Source organism: Diceros bicornis, chromosome X (assembly GCF_020826845.1).
Source record: "Diceros bicornis minor isolate mBicDic1 chromosome X, mDicBic1.mat.cur, whole genome shotgun sequence".
NCBI lineage: Eukaryota > Metazoa > Chordata > Mammalia > Perissodactyla > Rhinocerotidae > Diceros > Diceros bicornis.
This window is the reverse complement of record NC_080781.1, coordinates 113384982-113403201: the sequence shown is the minus strand read 5'-3', so window position 1 is coordinate 113403201 and position 18220 is coordinate 113384982. Positions and strand designations below refer to the sequence as shown.

At 40.8% G+C, this 18220-nt stretch overlaps 1 protein-coding gene across 1 annotated transcript in view; it reads right to left on the bottom strand.

Annotated features, from left to right (window-relative positions):
* The window catches only part of GRIA3 (glutamate ionotropic receptor AMPA type subunit 3), a 269592-nt gene that overhangs the window by 22880 nt on the left and 228492 nt on the right, over positions 1-18220 (bottom strand). Inside the window, exons 13-14 of the mRNA XM_058536632.1 lie at positions 2547-2794; positions 1872-1986 (exon numbers count right to left, since the gene is read on the bottom strand). Coding sequence (XP_058392615.1) covers positions 1872-1986; positions 2547-2794 — 363 coding nt within the window. The remainder of the gene's footprint in view (positions 1-1871; positions 1987-2546; positions 2795-18220) is intronic.

Sequence of the window (18220 nt, the reverse complement as noted above, 5' to 3'; positions counted from 1 at the left end):
TGAATGATGAATCATAGAACAATGTATCCAATCCAGCTGAATTTTCATTCTGCAACTCACTTGAGTGCTATAATTAGGTTCTCTGTGGCCTGCTAATAACATGAGAAAAAGACCAGGAAGAAATTGCTAAATACTCTAGGCCTCAGGTTAGCCATTGCAAAACTCAAATGAACCAAAAGCTCGGCTAAACTGTCAATATCATCAGTTCATACTGGTGGGAAAGGAAGTTACTGCTTTTTGACACATAGTAAAACCTTGATTAATTGGAATCCATAAGGGATGAATGGAATTTTCAATAAGAATACTCATTTTGTTTCATTCTTGGCCAATGACATTTTTTTTCTCAAAATGCCTGTATCCACTTTCTTGCCTCAGGGAAGCAGCCTCTAATGTTAGAGGGTCAATCCAGATGGAGAGAAGATATAGGAGACAGAGCTGAATGTGACCTAACCACAGGTCATCTCTTGGCAAGTGATTTAAAAAAATCAATTCCTTGCAGTCTTCTTTTTTGATACTATTGCTGCTTTCTCATCAATGTGGAGTACTGATGGTGGGGGGAGCAATTCTGTTAGTTGGGGTACCGGTTAGGTGAGTTCTGGTTAATCAAGGTTTTACAATAAAAGATCTCACCAATGCCTGGTAAGATTATGTGCTGAAGAAAGTTGTTTTTAAATTTATTTCTTTGAAAGTGCTCTGCACCAGTGTTTCCAAACCTATATTATACTGCAGACTGGCAAACTAACTTTTCCGTCAGGATCCTGAGGAATGGAGAGGGAAAGAGAGGAGCAGAGGTGTAACCATTGTCTTTGAAGGAGAAACGTTTTGGCTTGCCTGTCTGTTGGTCTGTGGTTGGGTAACACTGTTCTTCACCTTAAGATACCCATGGTATCTTGGTTGTACAAGAGCGGATCTTACATGCTGCAATATAGTTCTCATGCCCTTTGGGCAATGGAGGATTCTGTTTTCAGGTCCTCTCTTGTACTTACCCAATGTGTCCTTCCATTACTTGGCATCGTGGCTTCTGAGCTTGCCTCTATTTTTTGTTGCTTGGATGAAAGCTATTGATTCTTTCTAGCCCCGAAGAGGATTAAGGAGCCAAAGGAATGCCAAGTAAGATGGGTTTTCTCATGATGGCAGCCTGGATAACAATTAGACCTACCTGAACCAAGAACATGGCTAAGGAGAAGCCAAATCATGGATTCATACACACAGAGTATCACAGTTAGGCGACGCATTTGTTTAAATATACAAAATGTCTTTGCGAAGTCTATATGTGGGGTGGCCTATTGAAGAAAGACCCCATTTAACTTGAAACCAAGCTTGTTCTTTGGCTCTCAAGTTAAGCGGGGCCAGCTTAAATAGGCCATCACATATAGAGAACAACACGTCATCACTCATACACATAATTGAAGAAGCCAATTCTAATCAGTCATCCAACCTCTGTAAGCAACCATCATGACTTAGGGGAAAAGAAAGGTAACTTGACTTTCCAGCAGATAACTTTGATTTCTCACACCACTCATCTGAGGCAGGAGGGGACAGTCTTCAAAAAAAGCCTTGGGCTCTTGAAAGCCTGGGGCATTGAAACCCACACTATGGCCTTCCTAAGGCAAGCAGTCTGGTGTGTGAGGGGAGGGAAGGGATGTGGATGGGGAGCCTCTGTCTGGGAGTTTAAGAAGGGACCCAAGTTAGATCAAAAAATGCGGTCAGTGCCCTGAAGTCTTTCTGATTCCCATAGCTGCCAGGCAGAGGAATAACCTGGTCATTCCACTTTATATGTGAGTCTTGTGCTCTCTCCTCAATAATAAGATAACAGTCTTGCCGATTACTCGTCACTAAGGGTACCCGGTTGTGGTGACATTGAGGCTGACCTTGGAGTCACCGCCCCCGCTGCCGCACTCTCCTTTGTCGTACCACCATTTGTTTTTCAATTTGTCCAAGAGGCCTTGCTCATTCAGTTTTAATACTGCCAGGTTAACAGCATTTCTTGAAACGATAAAACATAACTTGTAAGAAAATGCACAAATGCTTAGGAAATCGTTAACGTATAAAAAGGAGCACAAGAGGACAAATTGGCTAAATTTCACAGAACGTGGAGCTATAAAAATGTCTGTACAGCAAATACAGGGTTAAATATTGGAAGGTGGCATGGAGGATAACATTTGCTCAAAACTGAAGTGTGCGGGATGGGGAAATTGTCTTTGAGAAAAAAAGTAACAAGAACACCACATCCATGCAATTAACATTCGTCACATATGGCACCATAACTTGGCTTTTACCATTTAAATTGAAAAAGCCGTTGAACTGTAAAATTGAAACAGCAACAAACAGTCAGAAAGGACAACACAGAGAGAGAACATTAAAAAAATGGATGCATTAAATAGATGAAACCATAATTTACCGTCTTATTTAACTCCATGGAATATTGTAGATTTTAAACTTTTAAAAGTTACCTCAAAATCCACAAGAAAGAAAATGACAACAAAATGCATCAGGGTAGGTGGAATACTATAACAACACGGATATTGTTATATTATTCCACCCACCTTAATGCTGAGCCTTTAGGGGTTGCCACACCATAGCCTTTGGAATCCAGATTTCCACCAACTTTCATCGTATCACACGGTTTTCTCTGCTCAATGTATTCATTCATGGTTGACTCCAGCAGGAAGGCGAACTTTCCCTTGGACTTCCGCACTCGGGCAACTCCGTCTGCTGTTGTTTTGGTAAACACAGATGGCTCTGCTGATTTCATGTAAGACCACATTTTCTCATAGACAGCAATTTTGGACCTCTGCAACAGAGATAAGAATTCTTAGAGCTACCAGATATTAAAATTGGAAGAGGCCTCAGTGCAGTGGCTTTCAAATATTTTTGATTCCAATCCACAGTAAGAAAAGCGTGTTACACTGCAACCCAGTAGGTACATTCATATGTATGTAAATATGGTTCCAAAATAAGTTTCTCAAAACCACACTCATCTTTGCTGTGTGTGATGCTCTCAGATATTTTCTATTCTGTTCTAATTCACTTTAAAAAATGCTCAAGACCCACTAAATCGATTTCATGGCTCCACTAATGGGTTGCAATCGAGTTTGAAAAACACTTTCTTAGTTCAATCTTCCTCTGAATTCAGAAATCTTGCTGTGTGATTACCCTGTACCTACCTGAAAAAAAAAGCCCATTGGAAAGGAGTGTAAAACCATTTTAGTTAGCCCACTCCAACATGGGGCATTAATTATGCTAAGGAAGTACTTCCTTATTCTGAGTTGAAATTTGTTTTTCTATAACTCCCACCCTTTAGTACTATCTGCTAGAGCTACACAAAGCAATTCTGTTCCTTCTTCTACACGATGGTCCTTCAAATATTGCAAGGCGGTTGTTATGCCCCCTCTTCATCTCTTCATTAGATTAAACCCCACTGATGTCTAATACTATTTCTGGAACCCTCACAATTTTGGTCTTTTTCCCATGGGATTCTAGTTAGCGATGTCTCTCTTAAATTGGAGTGCCTAGAAATAAACATGGCACTCCAGATATATGACAAGGACAGAATGAAAAGAAAAACTGTTTGCTTCTTGTCATTGGAGCATTATTTTCTATTAACACTGCCTGAGTGTGCATTAATGTATTTAGTCTTTCATCTACTCTTTCAACAAATATTTGTTGAGCACCTGCTATATATAAAGCACTTTACTGGGGGTGCAAAGAATATAATAGAGTGAATAGAGTCCCTTCCTCAACTCGGGCTGAGGCCAAACCAAAACTGTTAGTTCTTTCTAGCAAACCAAGTTTCCTTCATCTTTACCTTTTTTTTTTTACCTTTTTTTTTTTTAATTTTTTGTTTATTGCAGTAACATTGGTTTATAACATTGTAAAAATTTCAGGTGTACATCATTGTACTTCTATTTCTGCATAGATTACATCATGTTCACCACCAAAATACTAATTACAACCCATCACCACACACATGTACCGAATTATCCCTTTCACCCTCCTCCCTCCCCCCTTTCCCCTCATTATTCACATCTTTACCTTTTTGAATTTTGAATTTAATTCCATTAAATTTCATCTCAATTCAGGTGGTCCTTAGAACATGTACTAAATGCTTACAGCACTACGTTAGGCATTCTGGAGAGTATAAAGGAAGCATGGTGTCAATGACCCCATGACTTCCAACTGAGTTGGGAGCTAGGTCCTTAGGAATGAAAACCCTAGAGAAAAATTCTAAAGCAATATTTGACCAGAGGTAAGATAGCAATATTTGACCAGAGGTAAGATAGCATGGTAGAAACTATAAACATATACCATGTTTTCAAGTATTCTTTTATGGGGTTTACTGGCCTCTATCCCTGCTTTTTTGATTTTTATTTAGTTGTTCTTCTCTGGAATTTGGCCAGCTGCATTGCCTCTTTCTTGAGGCTTGCTTGGACCTGCTCAAATAATTACAGAGGGCTGGAACTCCCAGAGCTATTGCCATGCAAATTAAACATTGTGTTTATGGCAATCAGACCCTCAGTGAGGCCCTCACTGAGTCACTGAAACTGTTCACTGAGGTGGAAATATGCTTGGTTTGCATAGAGAACAGCAAAAATAAAAAAAGCCAATATAACTGAAGCTAAATGAGCAAAAGGGAGAAGGGTAGGAAACAAGCTTAGAAGGATAATCGGAGGTCAGATCTTATAGGGCCCTGCAGGTCACAGTAAAAAGTTTGGATTTATTCTACATGTGATAGGAAACTACTGGAGGATTTTGAGGAGGGGTGTGATAAGATCTGATTGAAATTTGTAAAGCACCACTCTAGCTGCTGTATGGAGAATAGACTATAAGGTGGGCCAGAGTGGAAGCAAGGAGATTGGTTAGAAGGCTAGTCTAATAGTCCAGGGGGGAGATGGTTTTGTCTTGGACTAGGCTGGGAGCAATGGAGGGAGAGAGAAGAGGTTGGATTCAAGATATGTTTTGGGGAGACAGCAAACAAGCCTAGCTGATGGATATCTCCACCTGATGGTCCTGTAGACACTTTCAGATTAAAGATTCCCAAACCAAACTTACTATCTACCTTGTAGAGCCTGGTTCTCTTTCTAAATTCTATCAGTAAACCATCTAACATCCAAGCTAGACAGTTTGGTTTTTACTCCTCCCTCAGCGTCTTATGCCCTGTTTATTCTAACACAGATATGCCTGTAGGATCTGTCCTTTTCTTTTCTTTTTTTTGAGGAAGATTGGCCCTGAGCTAACATCTGTTGCCAATCTTCCTCCTTTTTTCCTTCTCCCCAAAGCCCCGGTAGATAGTTGTATGTCATAGTTGTACATCCTTCTAGTCGCTCTATGTGGGACACCTCAGTATGGCCTGATGAGCGGTGCGTAGGTCGCGCCCAGGTCCCAAACCAGCACCAGGGAACCCAGCAGGGGAAGCAGAGCGCGTGAACTTAACCACTACGCCACCGCCACCGGGCGGCCCCTCCTTTTGTCTTCTTTCCATTCTCATTACCATTGCCCTGGGGCAGGCTCCCATCAGGTTTTGGTCTGGACTACATTGCCTCCTAACTGCTCTCCCGGCTTCATCTTTCTCTTCAATTTATCCTCCAGTGATCCTTCCGAAATGTAAATCTGATCAAGCTACTTCATTCTTTAAAATCCTCTGATAGTTCCCTCATACCTACAGGACAAAATCCAAACTCTTATATGTGATATTCAAGAGTCTATATGATCTTGACGACACTCTCCTATGATCCAGTCACACTGGACTTCTCACTGTTCACTGACATATGCCTTCACTTTAACATCTTATGCATTTGGTTATGCTTTTGCTTCTCTCTGAATTATCCTTATTCAGCCTACAAGATGCAGAGCAAATATCATGTCTTCCGTGAAATCTTTCCTGACTCTCTCCTGCCTCCACAGAAACGCTTCCTCTTCTGTCCTCCCAAAGCACTTTGCTTGTATCTTTGTATAGAGCTTACCATATTGCATTATGGCGAGTTGGCTATGTGTGTCTGTCTTCCTCACATTCCTGGGTGTTCTTGAGGACACAGTCCATGCCCAGTTCATTTTGGTAGCTCTCTTGGCAGGCAACACAATTCCTGATACATGGTAGGCGCTCAAGATATATTTGCTTAACAACTGAAGCTTAGGCCTGATCAGACTGACAACTAGATTGTTGGTCAAAGGTATCAGAAGGTTGGTGAAAAATGGCTCCCAGCACTACTTTTATAGCACTATAGAATTTTACAGATAAAGTTACTGTAAAGATCGTTGGGTCCAATTCCCAGCCAAACCAATCAGGATATAATCCTTTTTTTTTTTTGCCACTTAGTCTGCCTTTGATGTCCATACCAATAACTTTCCCCCCTAATAATCAAGGCCTTCTAAGATTTAAATCTTGTCCATTTACATTTATGCTCATTTCATCTCATATCATCCTCACCTGACACATAAAACTATTTCTAAGCATCATAATCAAATAGATTCTCAATGACTTTATTTCAGTAGGAATTTCCTAGTCAGTTGCTCAAAGAATTTTTAAAAATAGTAAATAATTCAGATGCCTAGAAAGATATAAAAATAATGTAAGAACACCCGTGTACCTGCCACAAAACTTAAGAAATAAAATATTATGAAGTTAGTTGAAGTCTGCCTATGTACCCCTCCCTAATTGCATACCCCTCCCTCCAGGCCAAAAGTAGCCGCTATACTGAATTTGGTCTTTATCATTCCCTTGCATCTCTTTATACTTTTATGAAAATAAACTTATCTCCTTTGTAATGGCTGCATAGCATTTCAATCTAAGGATATACCACACTTTATTTACTCAATCCCCTATTGAAGGACTCTTAGATCAGTTCCAATTTTTGGCATTATAGACAATGCTGTGGTGGGTTATGTATTTTTGTGCACTTATGAAGAAGTATTTTGTGTTTTTCATCTTGGCCCAATCAGACCTGAGCAAAAGAGGGAGAGAGTTAGAGCAATTTGTCTCTTACACTATTTGCAAACAGGCCATTACTTCTAAAGATAAATTTATAAGCCAAGGGCAAAGGGGTCCATGAATTCTGATCAGAGTGCACTATAATTTGGACTCATTTACTTTACCATTTACTTGAGCTCTTTGATTGCTGATACAGGTTAAAAGGTTTATTCCTTTAGGTAATGATGCATTTCTTTCTTTTTTTTTTTTGTGAGGAAGATCAGCCCTGAGCTAACATCCATGACAATCCTCCTCTTTTTGCTGAGGAAGACTGGCTCTGAGCCAACATCTATTGCCAATCCTCCTCCTTTTTTTCCCCAAAGCCCCAGTAGATAGTTGTATGTCATAGTTGCACATCCTTCTAGCTGCTGTATGTGGGACACGGCCTCAGCGTGGGCGGAGAAGCGGTGCATCGGTGCGCGCCCGGGATCCAAACACAGGGCCGCCAGTAGTGGAGTGCGCGCACTTAACCACTAAGCCACCGGGCCGTCCCCTGATGCATTTCTAAGAGAATAAATGGCAGTGCTTGAAGTGGGCGCTTTAAATGTGTGTGGTGTACATGCAGCAGATATTAATGAATGCAGTAAATGAAAAGTTAGTTAGTGGTAGAAATGATTGGGCTCTGGTTGACCACTAAATTCCAAAGGAGGTTAGAAGGGGGGAAAAGAAATGGCTGGTAAGAGAAAAACTAAGCTGAAATGTTTCTTCCTAACTAGTATTTAAGTGACAGTATAACATTCAGACGAAAAAGAAGAAAAAAAATATCACTAGCATTTTTTTTGCGGTCTGTCTTATTTTGGCTGAAATACTGAAGGCAATAAAAGGGATTGAATCTTAGCTCAATTATCTGGGAGAAATTAAAAGAAATTATGGACAGATGTGTAACAGCAAGTTCATTTATCTCCAACCTGCCACGGTTCATTTATTTCATCCCACAGAGCGCTATGTGGTACCTAAGAAGGAATAAACAACAGTTATGCAGAGAGGTCACAAGAAATTCTCTTAGCACTTCTAGATGATTAGCAAATGAAATCCAAAAGGAGAAATACATGAATGGAGGAGGAACAGATTAATCCAAAACAGTAGATAAAGTAGAGCTGTAGCTTTCATGGATTCAACAGTCACTGTTCCAACTATTTGGAATAAATCATGGAGGTCAACGATATGGAGAAATTTGCCTGTTCGTTGAAGTGAACATTTCAATCTTGGGCCCTGTGAGGTTGGCACATGGAAGCAAGTGATCAAGGAGTGCACTTAGCCCACCACTCAGACCTTGTATCTCTTTGCAATGGTGTTGGTTGATCCTCATCACTGTGCATAAGAGTATTTCTCTGTAGACCCAGGTAAGTGCAAGGTGACTATATAGTGCAGTGATTGAGAGTGTGGAGTCACAATGTTTGGGTTTGAATCCCACTTGCTAGGTGCATAAATTATCTAGCCCCTATGTATCTCAATGTCCTCATCCAGAAAATGGGATAATTTTTAAAGGGCCCAGTTCAAAGGTTTATTGGGAGAAATTACATGAGTTAATACATGCATCTCACTTAGAACAGTGCCTAGCACAAAGGAAGTGCTGAAAAACATTACATATTTTTATAGTACATAAAGTGTAATTTGTTTTAGTGGCATTATAAATTACTTCAGTCCCATATTTATAGAATCATTACTTCATTTTATGGAGAAAATCATATGATCAAGTATTATTCACATATTTGGGTCTCTAGACATATCCCTGGTGAATGCCCATGGTCTGCCATTAACAAGAATAATTATCATTTGATTTGGATTTTTAAAATTTTGTTGGTGAAGGAAAAATGGGTAGGATGGCAAATTTTCCTTTTAAATTTATGTTTTGTAGTTTAATTGAGATTCATACATTAAAATCCTCATTAACCAGAACACTGCTATTGGGGAGACCTGGTGAATGAAATTTTCTGCTTGCCTAAGAGTTAAATTAGAATATCCACTCAGTCAATAGAACATCCAGTTGAAGTCACTAGAGTAATAGACTTGTAGAGATAGAAGAAACCTTGGAAACCGTCTGGTTTAGCCTCTCACCCAATGCAGCAATGGATTCTCTGCTCAAATGCCTCTAGTGGTGAGCACTTGCTAGTTCAGAAGAGGCTCTGGAAGTAGCTTACTCCACGGTGGGACAGTTCAAGTTGATAGAAAGTTCTTTTTGTTGGGCTGACATCCTTCATGAGAGCTTCTCTCCACCCCCAATCCTACTTCTGCCTTCTGCTTGAATTGGGCCATCTCTCCTCACTGTTTCCATTTCTCCATTGTTGGTAGCACCGATTATATTGCTTTGTAATGGTCATCCCCAGTGGAATACGGGCTCCTTGAGAGTAGGGCTATGTCTTTTTTGTCTCTGCATCCCCAGTGTCTAGCATAATGCCTGGCAGGTAGGAAACTATCACTATGTATCTGTGGAATGAATGAATGTTAAAATTGTTGTTCCAACCACTGGTCCTAATTCTGTCCTCTGAAGTGATACAGAATAAAATATGCTCTGTTTTCTACATGATGTACAGCCCAAGACTACCATCACCATGTCACTTGTTAATTGTCTTGTTTATAGGCTAAACATTTTAAGGGCCTTCGTTTGTTACTTGCATGGCACAAACTCCAGTCATCCCCCTTTCCTCTGGTCACCATATCCTAGATATTTTTTTTAATTTTTCAAAGTCCCTCCTAACATGTGGTCCCCAGAATTGACCACAATACGCTTGATATAGTGGCATTAGCATAAAGGACAGTGAGACCATCTCTTCTCATGATCTGGACCTGAGCACAATTTTTCAGTTTGACAGGATTCAACAGACATGTTTAGATATGTTGATAGGCAAGAATTAACTGCATTAACAAAACAGACCGATAAATTGGAAGCATAATTGTCAACAGCAGCATAATCTGCTAATTCACTTACGGTATTAATCTACTGCCAGATTGCAGACAAAGTATTACAAAATTTGCAAAGAGAATATTGGTGTCTGTGACATCTCTATGTCCCAAACGTGTATAATGTGTTCTGAGTGAGTAATTTGAGAGGATAGAATGAAGGAAAGGTTAGGGGAAGATGGTTTTAGGTACCTTGTACCTCATTGTTCCTCAAAAGGGACTTTTGTCCCTTTTTCGTATTTATTTATGTATTTATTTCTGTTTTGGACACTGTTGCCATCATGTCTATATTGTCCATTTCCATCACTGTAAGTATGAGACTAGCCTTGTCTAGACATGTCAAAGAGAGGGTACGTTTGACTTTGGGTTCTCAGCCTCTCCCCCTCTCCCCCATGTCACTGTCTGCCCCCCTCAGAGATCCATCATGTAGCCCTTTTTTGGCATCAGTAGTCTTGGTCCTCACCGAGGTGTTCACTGATAGTATAAGGACTTCTGTTACCCTCGAGCAAAGGATCACTTTTATTTGAGTAGGGGATTCATGTCCCAAAAAGGAGAGTGGGTTTCTTGGCATTGTAAAAGGTGCCTGTTAGGGGCTGGAGAAGGCCAGCCCTGTGAACAGGACACTAAGAAAGGAAAAAATAGCAAAAGTTTCAAACAAAAATGCCTTCCCCTCACTCATTTTTGCCTTCTCTAATTTTATTGTGGACTATTTATTGCTTAATAATTTGGTCAATTTCTTCTCTAGATCGTACCTTTAATTAAGAGAATATCATTAAAAACAATAATCTGCTTTTTCTTCAGAATTATTTATCCCTCTCTGAAATTTCTGCATTTAATAAGGGTTCAGGTGGCATTGCTAGCTGGTACAAATTCAATAAGGTGGCTTTGGGCCTCTGTCCGCCTGAACTGAGCACTTACAGACCCCCTGTGTGCCTCCTGTGCCCTCCCTAACATTTGGGAGCAAATGTTGCCTCATTGAGCTTTTCAAGTCCTGGGATATGGACAAGTGACCCTTGTAAGGCAAGGTACTAGAAGAAAAGGAAGCCATTGATGCATCTGCTCCGGAGACGACCTAACCTCCCCTTCTTCCTTCCCCTTCTTCTTTGCTTTTCCTAATGTTTGATGGCATTGGAAGAGGACAAGGTACTTTTGTGTCCTAGTGGGGTGGGCAGGGTAGGAGAACAGGGGGAAGGCAAGGGCAGGATGGGGTGGGCCCATTCTCAAGTTCTTTAATGTGGTTCTAAGTCTCAGGTCTATAGAAATTCTTAAGTTGTGACTCTGACAGTGGAAATTTCAGGCACTTGGGTTAGGCCCTTGAAGGGGAGATTTCCATGGCTAGAGTGTTGCCCATCACACAACCTTTCCAGTATTTCCCTTTCTTATTCAGAGAGGCCTTGGATTTGTCACAACCAGAAGCAGGAGACAGTTGAATTTCTTTAAACCTTATATTTGCATAAGGCTTTCTGGTTGCCAAGGAGATTTTACACACATCATCTCATTTACATCATCACATCCTCTCAACCCCGCAGCAACTCTGTGAGGTAGGACCAGCGGGTATTGTTTGTTCACTGCTTAATCTCCAGCACCTAGAATAGTATCTGGCACCCAGGTGCTCAATAAGTATTTGTTGAATGGAAGAATGAATCTCCATTTTACAGATGAGGAAATCAAGGGTGAGAGAGGGTAAGCACAGTAGCAACGCCGAGAGCTGCCACGGTGGGCTTTAGCCTGCCCTCTCATTTTCCTCAATCCACCTCAAAGTCACCACAAATACACAAGTCTGGGGAAAACTGTGTGCTTGCTATGCAAACATAGTCTCCAGATAAGTTCCAACCAGAATGCCACCCTGAAGGGCCTCCTATATAGAAATTGGGAGATTGCTGCTGGCTCAATAACTTGCCTGGGTCACACAGCTAATGAGGAACAAAGTTCCCATCCAAGTCTGCTGAATTCAAGGCTACAGATAGATTTTTTCCACTACAAGCTCAGCCTCTTCAGCTCCAACACTGACAATATCCTTTTTGGTAAAAGAGAGCAACTCACCTTCAAAAATGCTTATTTCTTGTTCAAGATTTTTTTTTTTTTTAAATCAGGGTAAATTGTAAATTAACCCCAATCCCTTTCCATGAAGGCACTGAAATAAGTGAATGTTCTTGTCACACCCTGTAACCCTGTTACAGGCCCCTAGTGTCCATACTTCACCAGGTGAAGGAATCAGAGCAATTTGGGGCAGAAGAGGAAGAACAAATCTGGCTTGCCAAATGCACTTGACACATGTTTTTCTTCCACATCTGCTTTAAAGAAACCAGTAGCTCTGATGAAGTACATTTGGATAAAAGAATCATTGAATTTTATAATTTTTTCCCCTAAAGCAAAGGAAACGGTTTCCATTTTGACTTTAAGCAAGGCACACAGGAAATGATTTCATTTCTAAAGCATGACGGAAACCCCAATTTCATTGTCTTTCTTTCCTTCACTTCAGTTCGCACATTTCTAAACATTCAGACAAGTACTGCTTGTCAGTTTCTTTTTGCCTCAGACAATCAGCGACTGCCGTGTGACTGTGTATTGGTGAAAGTGGGGGGAAGAAGGGAAAAGAAATACTGGTTTCTATTCTGAGTTTTTCTATTGGTGTGTTATGATCCTGGCTGAGTTATTTTGGGGGCTGGGCTTTTAGATAACTTTAGTGCAGTTGGAGGTCACTTTTTGCCCAGACATTGAGTTTTGCTCTCAAACGTCAAGTACTCATTCCAAATGCCTTTGCCTAACATTTTCACACTGTGCTCTCAAGTCCAGGGACAGGTTTCCTTCTACCTCAAAGAGTACTATTCCAGATGTCGCCTTTCCAAAGGTGCAGGTGACAACCCAGATCAGTTTCCAGTGACCTTTCTAGTGTCCCTCTCTGGCATGCAAAGTCAGATTACTATTCTGATTTGTCTTTTGCTTCCCTTGCCAAGTCAGACTGAGAATATTCCAATAGGTTGAAAGTAGTATCAGCGCTATATGACTTTGAAAGCCAGTCAACAAACTCTTGGAGAAAATGGTTCTAAGCTCTTATTGCTCTATTCTGGGGAAATAGAGGAAGGGACACAGTATCCTCTACCCCTGTGGCTCTCAATCAGCAATGATTTTCCTCCTAGGAGACATCTGGCAACATCTGGAGACTTTTTTTTATTATCACAACTTGGGGAGAGGAGTGCTACTGGCCTCTAGTGGGTAGAAGCCGGGGATGCTGCTAAACCTCCTACAATGCACAGGACAGCCCCACAACCAACAGTGATCTGGCCCGAAATGTCAGCAGTGACACAGCTGAGAAACTCTGCTTTATGGGCTTTGGTGGAGCCACCATTAAGTGGGCAAAACAATAATAATTAACATTTAATTGAGCCCATGCTTTGTTCCAGGCTCTGTTTTAGGTGTTTTACATGTGTTAACTCGTGTAATACTCACAACGACTCTATGAAATAGATTATATTATTATCCCATTTTAAAAGTGCAGAAACAGAGGCACAGAAACATTAAGTAACTTGCTCAAGGCCATAGAGTTGGTAGGTAGTGAAGTTGGAAACTTATTCATGCAGGCCCCCGAGTCTGTGCTTGCAAACAGTATACTGCTCCCAGGTGGGTTAAGGATGGTTGGAAATCGTATGCTAGGGCTGGACCAAGTCCACGTAAATTCTGCTTGAAATGGTGTCTATAGCATAACTTCAAGGGGCATGATATTTCTATTATTCTCTCCCTGAAATGTGAGATTGAAGACCAAGATGTCTTGCCCTTAACCCACATGAAAGTCCCACTTTTTAAACCAGAAGTCAACTAATTATTTTTTTCTCTTTATTTTCAGAATGAAAATGCATAAATATGGACTACCTAGGGCTGTTACCAAGCAAGACTGAATCAACATTTATTGTTTCTAATACTTCTCATTTTTCACTCCCCCACCTGGGTAGTACCACCTCTTCCCCATTTGCCTTACCAGGTACAAGATGCCCTCCCCCACCCCACCTTGCTCACAGAAAAGGATTGGAAACATTCCCACTGAGGAATAAATGATGGAAAGCAGGCTAAAGTGTGATCCCCTTGCAGGAGAACTTGCATTTCAGCAAAGATCAAAACACAGCTAAAGGAATGATAGCCTAATGGTGGACACATCAACTGGTTAAGGGAGAGGTGTGAGCATGTACTGAAAAGCTGACTTTTCTAACTACATCCTTTAGATTGCAGAATCTATTTTCAGGACAGAGAACGGGCCACAGAGAAAGTGTGCCTGCCACACCCTTTCACTACTAACTAGAGCAAAGCCTCAAATTCTCTGACTCCCAAGCAATGGATTGCCTCTAAGCCTGCCATCACTACTGAACATGCTAGGTTCCTTTCCCTCAGCTTGCTAGAGTTCTATTTTTCAATGAAATTTCATCTTCAGCAATCTGGGGCCTATCGCCCTTGACCAATTGAATTTCACTTTCCAACTGTATTTTTATTTTCTATAACTAAGATATTTAAAAGAGAACTTCAATGCTCTTGTTATTCTCAAATCAAATCGTTGTAATCCAGAGGCCAAACCTGACAAGCCAGAGCCTAGGAAATGAGAGGAACAAAATTCTTCTTCTATTAAGGAGAAAAATCTATCCCAGAATTGCAATATTTTGAGTTTCCTCAGTGGCTGTTTCTTTCATGTCCTTACAGCAAGAATTATTTTCATACTTAGGGGAAAAAAGCAATGAAAAAAAAGGAGCAATTTGCTCAGGGATATCAAGAAGAGCCCAAATTTTCCACTTAGTGTTCTTTGGGAGAGTTAGTTTCCCAGAAGGTGAACTGGAACTAATCTGAAGACTTCTCGTAAAGACAGCTCATCTGTTTTCCATCTGTAGGCAATATATACCTGGGAAACTACTGATCACTGCCTCTGTGATTCTGATTTAATTGGCCTGATGTGGGGCCAACACTTAAAAAAAAGCTTCGTACGTGATTCTAATATTCAATCTGGGTTTAGAACAATCGACAAAGATTCTGCAACAGCAATAACTAGGTGCCAGTTATTGTAATGAATACTGACAATAAGAAGGCTACCATTTATTAAGCGCTTATGTGCACCAGGAATGGTGCTTCACACTTTATGCACATTATTGAAAATCCTTAAGATGACCTTGTGAAACAAATATTATCCCCATTTTATTGATGAGGTAACTGGTGCTTATAGAAATTAATTTACTGGTTCAAGATAATACGGCTGGTAAAATTTCTAGCCTTGGCTTCTCTAAACTCCAGACTCGTTTAACCAACTGCCTACCTGACATCTCCATTTGGATATCTCATAGGCATCTCCAACTTAGCATGGCCAAAATGCAACTCTTGATTGTCCCCCACTCCCGTTTGTTACTTCTCCAGTGGTCTCCATCAGAGAAAATGACGCTACCATCCAATTCATCCAGTTGCTTAGGCCAAAATCCTTGCAGTCATCCTTGACTTCTCTCTTTGGTCTCACATTCCACACCCTGTCAGAATAATCTTCAAAATATATTCAAAATCCAACGACTTCTTACCACCTTCACCATAGTCCAAGCCAGTCATTTTTCACCTGAAATACTGCACTCACTTCTTAAGTGGTCTCCCTGCTCCTCAACTTGCACTGTCTAGCAGTCTGCATGATCCTTTTACACATAAATTGGATCATGCCATTCCTCTGCTTAAAGACCTCGAAATGACTTCATAGCAAACATAGAATAAAATCCAAAGTCCTTCCCAGGGCTTAGAAAGCCCAGCCCAACAGGCTCTGGTTCTCGTCTTCACTGCCCTTATCTCTTACCACTCTTTCCCTCTCTCACTTCACTCCAGACACACAGGCCTTTATCCTCAAACCTACCAACCACGTTCCCATGTCAAGGCCTTTGCTCATGCTGTTGCATCTGGAATGCATTTCTCCCCATCCCACTCCACTTCATGTTAGCATGGCCTGCTCCCTCATTTCATTCAGCTGTCTGGTCAAATGTCACCTCAGCAGAGCAGCCTTCCTCAATCAGCCGAAACGCAATAGCACTCCCAACATTTTGTCTCCTTACCTGCTTGTTTTTTTTCATTTCACTTAACACCAACTGAAACATATATGTTATTTACATGTTTGTTTTTTTTTTTTTGTCTAATCCACTACAATGAGTGTAAGGACTTTGTTTTGTTTGAGCGTTTAAAACAAGAGCTGTCACATAGAATGTAGTCAATAAGTATTAGCTGAATGAATAAATGAATGGAGTAATTGAGATTTAAACCCAGATCATTTCATACCAAAGTCCATAGTCTTAATTGCATTGTCATCATTTGTCTACCCTAGCCCCTTTCAAAGCTTAGAGAAGTAAAGTGGTAATTCCTAGGTTGCATAGATGTGAAGTGGCAGAATTAGTACTCAAATCTGTTTGTTGGCTTCCAAAACCTTTGCTTTTTATGCTACTCCACACTGCCTCCCAGTGGAGAAATTGCTAGTGACACCATTGACCAAAATGCCAGTGAATTGATTGAAGTTTATTTCTTTGACCTGCCATTTCAACATGATTTTCTATAGCCTTGATCGTCCTTGGTTTAGCTATGAGGCCTGTGCAATATGCTATGAGGTAAAAGGCATCAATGTAATACTCCACTAGGCTGTCACAAGGCCCTAAATTCTACCATTAGAGATCATGCCTTCTGTTTGACTTAGACAAATTACTTAAATTTCTCTGACTCTAATAATTATCTCTGAAAAGGAGATAGAATATTAAATAATTTATATAAAGTACCAAGTACAGTGCCTGGCATGTAGTAAATCCCCAATAAATTAGATTATGCCATCATGGCAAATGAAAGGGTAACACAACCCATATCCACCACCTTTGTATGGTTTGGTTTGTTAGAGAATTTGTGCCTGAGGAATACTGGAGGAAAGGGGAATCCAGAGAGGTCTTGAGGGTGGCAGGCAAGATGGGGTGCCACCCTGAGAAGTCAGGGGGTACATGAGGGCATGGGCACATGTGAGTGGTAAGAAGGATGGCGCCAGGTTACTTGCTGTCAGTGCTACTGAGCCACAGACTAGAACCAAAGCTAATTCACCAGATGCTTAGCAGAGAATATCTTCTAAGGCCAATTGGGGCCACTAAAATGTTCAATTTCAATATATTCACATTTCACCTTCTCCTGTGGCTCTCAATTTTGAACAGTTGGGTTTAGATTTAAGTCTTTTCCTTCTTGTTGTGTTAGCAGCGTTCCGGTAAGTATTATTTCTAAAGGCGCTATGCTGATTAAAAAAAGTCGCTGGCTGGGGTTTTGTCTGGCAAACACACTGACTGTGAAAGCTGCAGGAAAATTGATTTTCTGGCGTTCACATGTCCTGGCACAAACTCTGTGGCATGGAAGCTCAAGTTACAGAATTTTCTGGTAATGCAGCGTGTGGGGATGACTTCACAAAATGATTAGGTTTCACTAATCTTCACCATTGGGGGCCAAGGCAATGGTCTCTATCTGCAAAATGGCAGATAAAACTACTAATTTGCTGTTATTTCATGTAGAGAAGTAGTCAGATAGCCACTTAGTTTGACACCCACACTCAAACGCCAATCAATATACTTCTTTATACCCCCATTCTTCATGCTCGGGCCTTGATCCCAACCTGTCTTTATTCTGCATTGGCCAGCATGAGTGCTGTGGAGAAGCTACCCAGTCACCAACGTTCTGCAATAGGCTCGCCTGTCCATGGTGAAATTTGCAGTTACGTGTTTTCTTTTGGTGCATAGAGCAGTGGTTAAGAGCATAGGTTCTGAAGTTATAAAGAACTGGCTTTGGTGCTTATTAGCTGTGTAACTTTGGGCAAATCATTTAACTTCACTGAGTCTCAGTTTCCTCACCTGAGAAATGGGGATGGTAATAGGACCCACCTCATAGTGGTCTTGCAATGATAAAATGAGAGATTGCTTATAATGAATTTAGCATAGCCCTTGGAAACCTAGTAAGCACTTAGTAAGTTTCTCCTACATTCATCAGTAGTATCAAGCAATGTATTAGATGCTGTAGGGGATGGAGATGTGGAAGACATGGTCCTTATGCTCAAGAAACTAAAGGAACTAATGGCTGGAAGCCCTGTCTAATAGAACTTTCTGAAATGTTATATATCTGTGCTGTCCAATACAGTAGCTTCTAGCCACACATGTCTGTTGAGCACTTGAAATGTGGCTAGTGCCACAGAGAAACTGAATTTTAAATTTAAATTTAATTGATTTAAATTTAAATAGTCACATGTGGCTAGCGGGTACAATATTGGATACTGCAGGTTCCCAGCTTAAGTAAAGGAGAAGGCAGAGAGGTACTAAAAGGCAGCAAAAGGCACCAAGA